At 37.9% G+C, this 15,299-nt stretch overlaps 1 protein-coding gene across 1 annotated transcript in view; it reads right to left on the bottom strand.

Moving 5' to 3' along the window:
* LOC137405338 (dystrophin-like) overlaps nucleotides 1–15,299 on the bottom strand; it is a 91,256-nt gene that overhangs the window by 52,760 nt on the left and 23,197 nt on the right. The window contains exons 4-5 of the mRNA XM_068091568.1: nucleotides 14,353–14,445; nucleotides 11,306–11,386 (exon numbers count right to left, since the gene is read on the bottom strand). Coding sequence (XP_067947669.1) covers nucleotides 11,306–11,386; nucleotides 14,353–14,445 — 174 coding nt within the window. The remainder of the gene's footprint in view (nucleotides 1–11,305; nucleotides 11,387–14,352; nucleotides 14,446–15,299) is intronic.

Here is a 15,299-nt window from a genome sequence, read left to right as displayed (position 1 = left end):
AAACTGTCAGAACATATGTCTAAAACAGTCAGAACATGTCTAAAACTGTCAGAACATACATCTGAAACTGTCAGAACATATGTCCAAAACTATCAGAACATATTTCTAAAACTGTCAGAACATATGACTAAAACAGTCAGAACATACATCTAAAAACTGTCAGAACATATGTCTAAAACAGTCAGAACATGTCTAAAACTGTCAGAACATCAGCTGTGTAAATAACAATAAATAGGCTGGTAGATATTAAAAACAAAATAGAAGAAATATATGAATGTTAAGTTAAACTAAAATGTATATCTATCGTAAGTTGAGTAAGTTATAGTGTGCATTTCTATTACTTACGCTACCAACAAACCTAGACTTCTGTTCATGTATCTCTAAGGTTAAGGGACAGCTTCTTTTCATTGATTATTATTCCATTAATTTCTGTTTCTACATTCCTTTTTATATAGTTTCATATAATGCATTTGATTTAATGCTATATCGAATGAAATAAAGTATTCATCATTGCATTTTTGGAATTAAAACATTTTGACGAACGAAGCAAATATCGCAATGCATTATCTCTATATATTCGGTTTGACTGTATACGGGCCTAACATCAGCGGCGGCAAGCAAAATGTATGACATGTTTAATATCAATTTGCTTGTAAAAATGCATTTAGCAAGCTAGCTCAGTAAAGCAATCCACATGCCAGCACCACTTTCTCCCACCAAGGATATTGGCCTTTTAGCCTGTAGCCATTTCATTGCACTATATAATGCCAACTCGTGATAGATACATTTGGTCAAACATAGCTTTTTTATTATAGCCCAGAACCAGCCTAATAACAATCAAATGATTGGACTACTCTACGAGTTATACGTAACCTAAGCAGATGGTGCAATTGAATTTGAATATAAAAGGGAGAGGAGCTATATTGTTATTAGTACAAAGTACAATTGTAAATCTTTCACAAATGAGTCTGATGAGATAAAGGACACTGCTTGTCACAGCCTTGTCCTCTGTCACACAGATCGTGAATTGCTACAAAATTTACAATATGGCTAAAAGCTGTTGTAATACTGATGATGAAAAGAAAGCGGATACGATGTCACGGGTTTGTGCCATAGCTCAGAGAACACACAAAAGTTATAAGTGCTAAGTCAAGCTATGCGTACTACTGAACTCAGGTTTAGGCATTCCTTTCAATATCTTTTACAAGAGGTGTCATCCAAAGTAGCCTAGAGTCATCCAAAGTAACCTAGAGTGCGTTATGACTGGTTACGTTATGTTACGATATAATATGCTGCCTCACATCTCACAAGTGTCAGACTAAGACTGTAGAGCAACAAGGAATTGTTGGATTCGCTACGTCTAAGGAGCATGTGTTTGGATACATCTAGAAAGTTTGCACTCCAAATGCCTACCCCCAAACTTGTCGAAGAATCATCACAAATGATAAGAAAAATACCAAAACTTTTTGATAAGATTTACTAAAATGTTGTGTACGTTCTTCTTTAAAAATACATTGTATTTGGTTTAATTCGTTTTCCAGCTGAAAAAACTTCAAGATACACTTTTTCAGCAGCTACACAAAAAGCATCAAAACAAATGAATAATACAAAACTAAATTATATGTAAAAAGCAAAATAAAGTAGCTATAAATAACAACTGGTTTTTCCTGTCAAACCGCCTTTTCATTAAAGAAAGGTAAACTCAGGTGTAGCCTTGGCAATAGAAGAGTTGACGTGTAGGTAGGGGTGGTGACAGTGCCAGTCTTAAGGTATAAACACACTAGGCGATATTTAGAGCGATATCGCGCTGCGTGGGGCTAATCTGCGCTAGAATTCACTCAGCGTGCTCATGCAGAGCGATAACGTTAGACTTTCTCTACACAACTTTATCGCTAGCGGGATGCATTTCGATTGGTTGGCTTTTACCAGAATGCAATTTTATGGCAGGTAATTAGTTCTTATCGCTGTTCACCAACGTACAACAGCGACAATTTGCTATTTTGTTACGATTGAAACATCTTCAGAACAAACACTGGATTGTTCATAAATTTAATAATAGCACTCCCAGTCCTGTACACCATAGCAAACAAAATTACAAAAATCTGAGTTGAAAACCAACATTTGGAGTCAATCGTTGCGCAGGTTAACCATCTTGAGAACAGTAAATATTTAATATATTAAGTATAAAAACAACTACAAAATAAAATATGTCTAAAAATAGTAAAAAATATTAGTTAAATATACAATAATCGTTTTTTCTTATGTCTTCTTGTAGTGTAGGCAGTGTACAATCCGTGAAAGTGAGATAGGTTTAATAACAAATGCGTAAGTTGTTTACGTTGTCGCCTAGACGACGCCATATTGACGAACCTAGATTTATTAACAACCCGAAGAAACTAACGATACAGAATTTTATTGGCAGTTTGTGGGCGTGCCAATTATATCGTTTTCTAGTGAATCGCTCAAGTGTGTTTATGCACACGCCAGCGATATCTCCGCCCTCATGAAGCTCGCGATAAAATCGCCCAGTGTGTTTGGACCTTTAGTGGTTGCGGTATAAATGAGGTGTTCAAATTCTAATTGCGTACCCCTCAGAATTGTAGGAGACTTATGGTAGTTTTTATTTGATAGGTGTACAGAAGACTTGATAGGTGTACAGGGGACTTATGGTAGTTTTTTACTTGATAGGTGTAAAGGAGACTTGATAGGTGTACAGGAGACTTGATAGGTGTACAGGAGACTTGATAGGTGTACAGGAGACTTATGGTAGTTTTTTACTTGATAGGTGTACAGGAGACTTGATAGGTGTACAGGGGACTTATGGTAGTTTTTTACTTGATAGGTGTACAGGAGACTTGATAGGTGTACAGGAGTCTTATGGTAGTTTTTACTTGATAGGTGTACAGGAGACCTATGGTAGTTTTTTGCTTGATAGGTGTACAGGAGACTTGATAGGTGTACAGGAGACTTACAATAGTTTTTTACTTCATAGGTGTACAGGAGACTTGATAGGTGTACAGGAGACTTATGGTAGTTTTTTACTTGATAGGTGTACAGGAGACTTGATAGGTGTACAGTAGACTTGATAGGTGTACAGGGGACTTATGGTAGTTTTTTACTTGATAGGTGTACAGGGACTTATGGCAGTTTTTTACTTGATAGGTGTACAGGAGACTTTATAGGTGTATAGGAGACTTACGGTAGTTTTTACTTGATAGGTGTACAGGACGGTATGTAATAACTGAGTCGGGTTGGAGTCCATAGACACTAGAAAAGGTTTTAATGTGTGTCGATACACCATTAAAAGTCGAGGCCTGAGGTCTTTATAAATATAATATTTAACTGATTGCTCGCTACATGTATATAACAAACATATTCGGTGTATGATTAGTCTTTTACTGGACTTATTGGCAGATCATTGATAGTAGAGTAATTACTGTGTCAGTCATATACTGCTGAAGGAGGAATGTAGAGAAAGGTCTAAAGTTTATGGATGTATGTAGGACTAAATGAATACTTATTGCATACTCCATTCAACAATAGCAATTTTTGTAGATTTTTCAAGCCTACACCTCTAGGGTAAGCAGAAGAAACCCGAAAACGGCATAACTAAACTAACATGAACTTTGAATTAAAATAACTTACACGTTGATTTTGTTTTTATATCATATATAATTCATATTGTATCTTTAATTATATCAAACCTTTTTTGTTCCCTCATTTCAGGCTTTTTTGGTTTCACATCACTTTGACTTTCTTCTTCACAATAACTACTAGTAATAATAAAAATAGCTACTAGTATTAATAATAACTACAAGATGGTTTCTGAGATTTGTTAAAGAATTGATAAAAAAGGTTCGCTCAAGATTTTTTATTACTTGCAGTTTCAACAAAAAAAAGAAAAAAAATTTCTTTGTACTCATTTCACAAGTATGACCACTGACATTATAATGGCTTTTAAATACTGCATCCTGCTAAAAAAATATATAGTTTTCGTTAAATTCAGGATTTCAAAACCAAAACATGAAATTATGATGTGCTGTTTAACAAAGAGCCATAAAATTAATCTATGCGAAGAATAACTGTCTGCACATGTACCAACTTACAAACTGCGATGTTTGATAAACATCAGGAGCCATGGAAATTACTTAGTATGTCGAGACAAATACTACCTTAGATTTTATCATTCTATCGACAACTTTGTGTGTTAAACTATTTTATTATATGCATTATATTATCTTAATGACAGGTCCCTCGATAAATCAAGATTGTGAATGACCTTTTTTTGAAGGTTTATAGCTCCCAAACGATAAAATCAGGGGAATGAGAAAACTATTTCCAACAGCCGAATATTGAAGAAAACATTAAAATATCTCGCTCATACAGGAATGCAAAACTCTCTAAATGTAGATGAATAACCCTTTGCTGAGCCACTACAAATTTACTCCCTATTTCTCTGCAATAATATATTCAGCTGTCAGATGATCTGAACTTTTTTGGATATATATGAAGGATATACCAGTAGAATGATTTGCCTAAATCTGTCATTGTAGAAAGGAAATCTTTCGACTAGAATTCGACTCGATCCTCATATAAAAATTAACTTTCCTCACTCAGTCAAACCAAATTACCCAACTGACAATGAATTGGATTCAACTAGAAATGTAATTTCCTAATCTCAGTGAACATATCGTATCTTTACAGTTTGTTGTTCATAAGTTTATAAAGGCAACAAGATATTAAAATGCTAGGCATTCTTAGCTCAGGCTTGATTCAACTGACTGACACAAGAGAGTCAGTAACGACCTGATAAGAAGTCTATGGCCATTGCAGTCAATGGCTCTTGACGGCCATCATTTCACCTGGTCTTCAACTGTGCAAATCAACAGTCCATTGTTCTCTGCGCATGATGAAACCTCAGAGGAGTGTACAAGTTAAGGTAGGCATTGTCACAAGCCTATGGAAAGCAAACTTTTAATAAAGGGGATGTCTGGGCATTACAAATACTAGTAGTGATAATAATTGTACTATGTTGCACTCGCTTAGTAATGAGAGCTTTAATTGCCCTTAAAAACATCATAAATTGGTACTGAATCTGTTGTAGTCCATCCAAGACCAGCATTACCTATTCCTGGACTTGGAACAACCGTGTAATGAGCTGACCAAAAAAATAAACATGGCTACTAGAGGTCAATCAACCCTTGACTCTGATGAACAGTAGGACATAGGGAATATCATCTCTAATTGTTATGCAAACAACAATTAGAGATGCTAGCTGACCAGCCATACCTTTAGATGCAACTGTCATCCATAAAATGGAAGCTATATGATGGAATAAATAGGGTGTGATCTCATCGCTCTCTGTTATAGTTGTATAACAAAGTCTATGAATAAACTGTGTACAGAGGCTTAGCCATTGTGGCTTTTTGTATTGGTTTACCAACTATGCCTTGTGTTTACCAACCCTGCTTTGTGTTTACCAACCATACCTTGCATTTACCAACCCTGCCTTGCGTTTACTAACTATGCCTTGAGTTTACCAACCATGCCTTGCGTTTACCAACCATGCCTTGCATTTACCAACCCTGCCTTGTGTTCACCAACCCTGCTTTGTGTTTACCAACCATACCTTGCATTTACCAACCATGCCTTGCATTTACCAACCCTGCCTTGCGTTTACCAACCCTGCCTTGCGTTTACCAACCCTGCCTTGCGTTTACCAACCCTGCCTTGCGTTTACCAACCCTGCCTAGCGTTTACCAACCATGCCTTGCATTTACAAAAAACAATGTGTCCATAATTATCCTAGAGTTAGCTTTACCACTAACCAATAATAAAGCAATAGTTCTATGAACACCTTTGTAAAACACATGCAAGTGTAGAGTTTAATAGCTGTAATTTGATGAAATTGGTAGAGCGATACAGTCAAGCAGTTGGAAAACCATGAGTGAACAGTATTTAAAAAGAGGACTAAATCTAATGCTATACTCGCTATTCTTCGTACCTCATTGCTTTACAAGATAATTCTCGTATAATGAACAGACAACACGGTCTTCCTTCTAGTCTCTAAACCAAAAGACTAAAAAAAGGTAGCGACTGCTAGAGATGCACCCTAGGAATGACATGTAAGTAGGAATAAACAATAGACAGTTGCAAGTTTGCATGGTTGAGCCATATGTGACTGAGTGTGCAGGTAAAAGGAGCATTAAGGCCTTTTTTTAACTGGAAGCAAGAGAGTACTCAAGTGTGGTGCTCAAGTGTGGTGCATGCAGCAGTAATCATTGAAACACATTGTACATGCACCGCAGCATGTCTCTGGAGAGTGAACAGACAGTACCGAGGCAAGCACCCGCTAGTCATAGTTCAGCAATAAACACTACACCTACGGATGATAGCTACTTACAGATATAATCCGTGTAATCCGTGGAGGTGCTGTTTGTAAACCATAAGACAAAGCTGCCAAAGCTGCCCTAACGGGCAAGTGAAGAGCTGATTAGCGATTAACTACTTCTCAGTCGCTGACTTAAGCGTGCGTGACCCGCTTCGTTTGGTTTGCGCCGAGGTGTGAGGGTTGTATACTAGACACTCGCGGCGCGGCTACAATCATCACCGACTGTGTTTATAGCTTACTGACTAATCATAAGGTAAGCCTAGGCGCTGCTCGGTGTGCAGTCCTTGATAGCCACACATCAAAACACCCGCCGCCAACTATTGTAAACAAGGTCTCTTTACACTTCAGGTTATTTGCAACATAGCAGAGCGTTACAGATAAAGGACTCGCGCGAGGCAGTGAGAAGTGGACTAATAGACTTCAACATGCTGAAAATAATTCCTCCAGCTTCAAGAGGCATCCAATAAGCGCTCTATAATCAGACCTCCAGTTATGATCTTCATTTATCAGCATTTAAAGTTTCTATCATTCAGTTTCCAATGAAAAGCAGTAAACAATCGTTACAAGCACAACGTCATTTGGCGAAACCATTGAAGATGTTTCATACTTCATTCATATTTAGCAAATTTTTTAGTACCAACTTGCTTTGTTACCATGACAATATATAGTTAAACCCCTACTTACGAACACTTCAACATATGATGTATTTCAACATATGATGTAATAATTGAAAATATTTCCAATACTGACCAATATTGGAAAATGCTCTTGGTTTTTGCTATACCGAGAGCGATTTCCGATATACAATATTTCAGGTTTCTGTTCAACTATGCAGGTTTTTAGGCAAAAATAAAAGGGGTGGTGTAAATCAAATATAAAAAGTGTGCCGCGACAATATTTATTGTCAAACCTCTATTTACGATTTTCCAAAATATGTACAATTTGAGTAAACATATATACTCTATAATCAATATAATTTTTAATAAACTATGTTCAGTTTGTTGAAACATAGTGTTTCATAAGTGCAAGAGAAGATAAAATGAAAATAGAATAAAAAAATTTAAAATAATAAAAACTATACATGGTAAGTCAGTTTAAATCTAACTTGGTTCAAGTCAGAGAAAGTTATGTGGGAAATCGATGTTATCACTTCTCCCTCCAAGCTTACATCTTGCTGAGCCAACACTTAAATTCACGTGTCTCTACAATAAGGTACACTAATATTTCGATGTTAAAACTCAGCCTTTCAATTGGGGTTACAAACAATAATAGCAGACAGCCATCAAGAAAACTGCCTCATAAATAAAGGAACAGCAGCGAACACCAATTTTATGTTTTCCAATGAAGCAATGCAAGTTTTGCAGAACCAAAGAGAACCAGCTGACCAGCATGCTCGGGAAGGGCTCCATAGAGAACCAGCTGACCAGCATGCTCGGGAAGGGCTCCAGAGAGAACCAGCTGACCAGCATGCTCGGGAAGGGCTCAAGAGGGAACCAGCTGAGCAGCATGCTCGGGAAGGGCTCCAGAGAGAACCAGCTGACCAGCATGCTCGGGAAGGGCTCCAGAGAGAACCAGCTGACCAGCATGCTCGAGAAGGGCTCCAGAGAGAACCAGCTGACCAGCATGATCGGGAAGGGCTCCAGAGAGAACCAGCTGACCAGCATGCTCGGGAAGGGCTCCAGACAAGTATTGTTCTCCCACAGTCTGATCTAGCTCAGCCCTGAGCAGTCATTGAATGACAGAGGGAGGACAAGGAAGGCAGGTGGACTACTGGCTAGTACTACCGTAGCAACTACCAAAGATGAGGAATGCCAGAATGTGTAAGTTGGCACCGGTTATGTAAATAGCCGTATCAGAGAACAACTGCAAAGAATGTTGTAAATACAATTGATGCTCGATAAGATAGCCTATAGTTTTGAGTTGGTCGGAAGTTTCCTAACGACTTTGTTATGATGTACAGTAACGTCTCCTTCCTCTGTATTATTATGATGTACAGTAACATCTTCTTGTGTATTATTATGATGTACAGTAACGTCTCCTTCCTCTGTATTATTATAATGTACAGTAACGTCTCCTTCCTCTGTATTATTATGATGTACAGTAACATCTCCTTCCTCTGTACTATTATGATGTACAGTAACGTTTCCTTTCTCTGTATTATTATGATGTACAGTAACATCTCTTTTTTGTGTATTATTATGATGTACAGTAACGTCTCCTTCCTCTGTATTATTATGATGTACAGTAACGTCTCCTTCCTCTGTATTATTATGATGTACAGTAACAACTCCTTCTTGTGTATTATTATGATGTACAGTAACATTATTATTAACATTATTGTGTACAGTGGCATTTCCTTCCTCAATGTTACTGTGGTTTACAGTGTACAGTGATGTTTCCTTCCCCTATGTTACTGTGGTGTACAGTGTGCAGTGATGTTTGCTTCCCTATGTTACTGTGGTTTACAATGTACAGCAAGCCTTCCTCCTCTGTATTGTTATGGTTATCTTTCCACTATACACGGTTTGGTTCACTTTAAACTCTAATTTTTTGTATCTCCCTCTCCCTCACTATAACACAACATTTCATATCCAAAACATTGCTATATTTACCGTATCATTCACTCTTGCATTAACTCTAAATATATCCTTCCTGTACCACAATTATTCAGATAATAACCCTAATAACCATCCGGTTTTCCTTAATAGATTCCCCGCAATGAATCTGTCAATTACTTCGGTTACAACAGTTCATACTGATGCGTCTATTTTATTAAGGACTAAAGGATGCTGGCAAAAAGCAGGCATAAAGAAACTCTCATTAGTCCTTGAAGAGAAGAGATTAACCAAGCTCTTAATAACAATATCTACCATCAACAGTAGATGTTACTCGAGTGATGCTTCCTTCTAACAACAAACAGTTGTGATTATCTAAATCAAATAGAGCCATAGTGTTATGACAATCAACATAAGGTAATAGCTTCACATTGCTAGACTGATGGGTTTAACACCTGAACCATCTATATTTGTTTTTGCGACAAAAAATAGAATGCAGATTGTTGAAACTAGCCTTTAACATGAAACGCCATTGTGAAATATATAGTCAAAAACAGACATAGGGAAATACCGAGGAGATCCAATGCCTCATGAAGATTATTAACCTGGGTAGTACTCAAACATCAACACGGTGCCTTTGAGTTACAGCTTATTGCAACGGCTGCAAAGGTGTCGGAAATTTGAGAGTGAAATGATCTCACCAGTACAGGCATCAACCTGCTATGCAACTTAAGCAACCGCTGCCAATAGTCAAATGACCAGACAGCACCATTTCTGCCAACTATTCAGCAACATGTCACTCTGGCAGCGACGCAATACTGTGTGAAAAAGGAAACATTGTTAGAAATTTGATGAAAATGTGCAGGAACTTCAGGACGAAGAATAGAATAGTTTTTACCAAGTCGGATCAGGCAGATGGTTACCTACTTACAATCTACTTGTTTTTAGAATCCAAACACATACTCATACTAAAGAATATTATTCAGTGCAATGAAAAGTAGTAGGATTCCATTCAGACTTTTGATATACAAGTGTATATGTATGGTGTACCCATATAATGTACACATATGGTATACATATGAGATATGTGTATGGGATATACAGGTGTATACATATGGTATACATGTGATGTATGTGTATGGGATATACAGCGGTGTGTGCTAAAACAGTTCGGTGAGCCTCACTGTCAGTTGGTGATCATTTGCCTCTCGATCTTCTCAAATCTTTGAAAAATGGCCTTGGACCTGGAGTATGATCAAGTTAATATTTGTAGCTACTGTGTCCTATGCTAAAATGGCTTAATTGGATTCAGCTATGGGTCATCTTCTTACTAAGAAACCGATTAGCGTGACAAACATATAGTGTTAAAAATGGTTTATAGAAGATAACTAAGTTTATTGATACGAATCAGGTGATGGAATGCTTACCATGTACCACATTCAGTAATATATATTTTCATTTATAACCCAGGGGTAATGCGCAGGGCAACTACAAGCACCCAGTGCATACCCAGAGGGTTATGTGCCGGGTATCCACAAGCACCCTGTGCATACCCAGAGGGTTATGTGCCCGGGTATCCACAAGCACCCAGTGCATACCCAGAGGGTTATGTGCCCGGGTATCCACAAGTACCCAGTGCATACCCAGAGGGTTATGTGCCCGGGTATCCACAAGCACCCTGTGCATACCCAGAGGGTTATGTGCCGGGTATCCACAAACACCCAGTGCATACCCAGAGGGTTATGTGCCGGGTATCCACAAGCACCCAGTGCATACCCAGAGAGTTATGTGCCGGGTATCCACAAGCACCCTGTGCATACACAGAGAGTTATGTGCCGGGCATCTACAAGCACTCTATGCATACCCAAAGGGTTAAGCGCAAGGCAACTACAAGCACCCTGTGCATACCCAGAGGGTTATGTGCCGGGCATCTACAAGCACTCTATGCATACACAAAGGGTTAAGCGCAGGGCATCTGAAAGTGCTGATTGGCTGAGAAAAGAGAACTGAAATGAGCTGAACTGGACATTGCGGTGGTATTGCCGATTATTATTATTGTCGATAAGATTCTCATTACGCAGTTAGGGCTCTGGCAAAAGTGATTACAATTAAGACTACTCTCGTCAGTTCACAAAATACAAAAAACATGAATAATGGGTAAGCTGTGATGAGTACTTAATACAAAGCCAAAAGGCAGCACAAAGTTACTGTCTTCATATAATGAGACTGTGTATTCAGAGCATTTGTTAGCAAATCTGCCTTTAACGCAGGGGAGATAACAATTTCATTAACTAAGACCAATAATTGCTCCTATTTCCATTGGCGGTATATTAGAAATATTAAACATTAGGCTACTCACCCCACACTTGTCAGTAAGAAAGGTCACTGCCTTGGTAACATTATTTAGGAAGTGCACTCTCATACGCCCACGTTCTGGTGTCTATAACCAAGTACATTTACGCTAAATAACAAGCACAGGAATTACCCTACCTTGGATAATGAAGAAAAGATTACTCCCATAAAATACAATAGAAATGTAATTAGAACAAATATGGTAGGCAAACTGACCAAACATAAAAAGATGACAAGCTAATACTGAAGGAACATTTGCTGCAACATATCTGTGTTTGTCGTTGATGAAAAAGTATAATTTATTTCATACAAAAATAACTTCCTCCAATTGTGTCAAAGCGGTCAATGTCTACGAGACAGCATTATTTAAATTTATGTGAGACTGTAAATGGCCTTGTGTGAAGTATAGGAATGAGTAGATGATAACTTGACCCACATTTTGATTAACTAGCAAATATGTGACAGCTTTGCCAGGACTATCGATATGAACAAGGCAGACAGAGGCAAAGAAAAGGCCCTGATACGGCGCCCCTAGACTGCCTTGATCAAAGACTGTAAGCAATGACAACTACTATAGGTGAAATTACAATTAAAACCAAACAGTCATACTTCGACTTACGAGCTTAATGCGTTCCGAAACTGAGCTCGTATGTCAATTTACTCGCATGTTGGTACAATTTGTTTATATATAGAACAGTTAAATATATATTGATTGGTTTCCATACTCTAAAAATGCAAATAAAACACTCAAAACAAGATATTGTAACAGAAAGAACATGTTGGTTATTGTCCTAACTTACCACATGCTTTCAAAAAGCAACAAACAAAAACAATGCAAGGAAATGTGATTAATTAAAATGTAAAATTAAATACCTACAATAGCAGCTAACGCTAGCATTTGCCAGAGAGGGAGATATAAGTTATCCTTCATTACAACAGTTGACTTTGATAAATTTGGATTTAATCAAAGTCTTAAAAGACAAACTTAGAAGCAAACCTAAAAGCAAACTTTCATTTTTAACTTAACATGATTAAAATTTCTTCGGCGTTCATAGTTTTAAAGTTGCTCGCTGGTTAGCTAACTTTTCCTTTGTTTCGCTTTCACGACTAGCCGACCGTTTTAAGATAAACCTATTTAAGGACGTTTGCCTTTGTCGCCCTTTCAACATGTTGCGATTAGGACGAACACAGGTGTCGTCACAAAGGGTTAATTCACGACCCCTAGCCAACTTGTCCGATTGTCTATTTTTATAGTTTTGATAGATAGCACCAGCCTTTTCTCATAGCATCGTTTCAGTTACGCTGTTATCGGCCAATTGTTTATATTTTATCCAATGCATGAGCAGTCTCTCCATCAGCGGCCGTGAAGATCGCTGCGCCATTTAGAAACTATGGTTAGTCCTTTGCGAACTAAATGCCCTGAATATAATCCTTCTGTTTGATAATTGTGGATGTATTTCGGTCATATTGCTGAGCTAGCTCAATCACGCATACACATTTCGCATATTTTTCAATAATTTTCCGTTTTAAATCAATTGTTATCATTTGCTTTTTCTTTGCATTATCTTTTATTTTACTGGCAAACTTTCGGTCTATGCACAGTACTTTTAATTCACATAATTCTGCACTGAAAATCGCACACAAAAAACACGGTACAAAAGTATAACCTGAGCAGATAAAAATACAGAGTGATGCTGTTCTCATAAAACACCTCCGACATACTTGGCAACTGACTCACGTGCTCGTATCTCAAACATGGCTCATATGTTAGTGCTAGAACTTGCTTAAAAGCTGGCTCGTATCTCAAGTTTCTCGTATGTTGGAGCACTCGTAAGTTGAAGTATTACTGTACATGCTTTTGGGAATGGGTAACAATCGAAAAATAATATGCCGAATCTTATAAAAATTATGCGCCATCTGCAAAGCTAGCCTCTCATGAGCACCGTCATTCGTTTATTTTATGCTGCAAAAACCAATCTAAACTTTTATGATAAAAATGATCAGTTATACAAAGGTAAAATTTGGTAAATTCTATTTAAAAATACTATGATAACAAGCTGTCACAGCAAAAGGAATTCAATACCACAACTCAGATGAAAGGTTAAAGATAATTGTCATGGAAGATGAGGGTAATTAGACGATATTCTTGTGATACAAAATTGTTGCAGGCGTTAGAAAGTCCAGACAAGACTACAAATCGCTATGTCTGTCAGCAACGAGACCGGTGAGTCTAAGACCGGCTAGTCTAAGACCGGCAGATCTAAGACCGGCAGATCTAAGACTTGCGATTCTAAGATCGGCGAGTCTGAGACCGGCAAGGTTAATACCGGCAGATCTAAGACCGGCGAGTCTAAGACCGATGAGTCTAAGACCAGTGAGCCTGAGACCAGTGAGTCTAAGACCAGTGAGTCTAACGTCAGTGAGTCTAAGACCGGTGAGTCTAAGGCCAGTGAGTCTAAGACCGGAGAGTCTAAGACGGGTGAGTCTAAGACGGGTGAGTCTGAGACCAGTGAGTCTGAGACCGGTGAGTCTAAGACCGGTGAGTCTAAGACCGGTGAGTCTAAGACCGGTGAGTCTAAGACCGGTGAGTCTAAGACCGGTGAGTCTAAGACCGGTGAGTCTAAGACCGGTGAGTCTACGACCAGTAAGTCTAAGACCAGTGAGTCTAAGAACAGTGAGTCTAAGACCAGTGAGTCTAAGACCAGTGAGTCTAAGACCGGTGAGTCTAAGATCGTCTACCCATCTATAAAATCTTTAATCAGAAGCAAGTTAAGTACATAGAATGCCAAGCATTGAATAGCAGATCCCTACAAAGAGAACCATTTCTTTGCTATAACACACAATTAACATATTTATAACACACATATTAACAAGGTTGTTAATATTGCCATCAATTTCTTCCATGTCATCAGTAGTATTGTGAGATATGATACAGCAACATCGATATGTCCATGGAACTACATGTAATATTAACTGTATGTAAAAAATTTCAAAATTTGGCTGCCTGTTAAAGGCAGACAGCCCGAGCTCCAACATATGATGCATTCAGCTTACCAGAGAAACTCCACTGAGCACCTCAAGCAAAGCTAGGAGACTCTTTCCATTGCAGAAGTCCCCAAATAAGTCTTCAACTTCAGCTTTTCCATTCTAAAATGCAAATGAACGATGTATAGATGAGACATAGCTCTATTGTAGATACTATAGACATGAGGACTAGATATAATTCTACTATAGATACTGTAGACATGCAGACTGGCTATAACTCTACTGTAGATACTAAAGATATGAGTACTAGACATAACTCTACGGTATATACTGGAGACATGAGAACTAGACATAACTCTACGGTAGATACTGTAAATATGAAAACTAGACATAACTCTACTGTAGATACTGTAGACATGAGGACTAGACATAACTCTACTGTAGATACTATAGACATGAGAACTAGACATAACTCGACTGTAGGTACTATAGACATGAGAACTAGACATAACTCTATTGTAGATACTGTAGACAAAAGAACTAGACATAACTCTACTGTAGATACTATAGACATGAGGGCTAGACATAACTCTACTGTAGAAACTGTAGACATGAGAACTAGACATAACTCTACTGGAGATACGATAAACATGAGAACTAGACATAACTCTACTGTAGATACTATAGACAAGAGAGTTAGACATAGCTCTACTGTAGATACTATAGACATGAGAACTAGACATATCTCTACTGTAGATACTGTAGACATGAGAACTAGACATAACTCTATTGTAGATACTATAGACATGAGAACTAGACGTAACACTACTGTAAATACTGCAGACATGAGAACTAGACATAACTCTACTCTAGACAAGAAAACTGTAGACAAGAAAACTACACATAACTCTACTGTAGATACTATAGACATGAGGGCTAGACATAACTCTATTGTAGGTACTATAGACATGAGAACTAAACATAACTCTACTCTAGATACTGTAGACAAGAGAATT

This window comes from Watersipora subatra, chromosome 9 (assembly GCF_963576615.1).
Source record: "Watersipora subatra chromosome 9, tzWatSuba1.1, whole genome shotgun sequence".
In the NCBI taxonomy this organism is placed as follows: Eukaryota; Metazoa; Bryozoa; class Gymnolaemata; order Cheilostomatida; family Watersiporidae; genus Watersipora; species Watersipora subatra.
The sequence above is the reverse complement of the archived record's forward strand: the minus strand, read 5'-3'. Positions and strand labels throughout refer to the sequence as shown.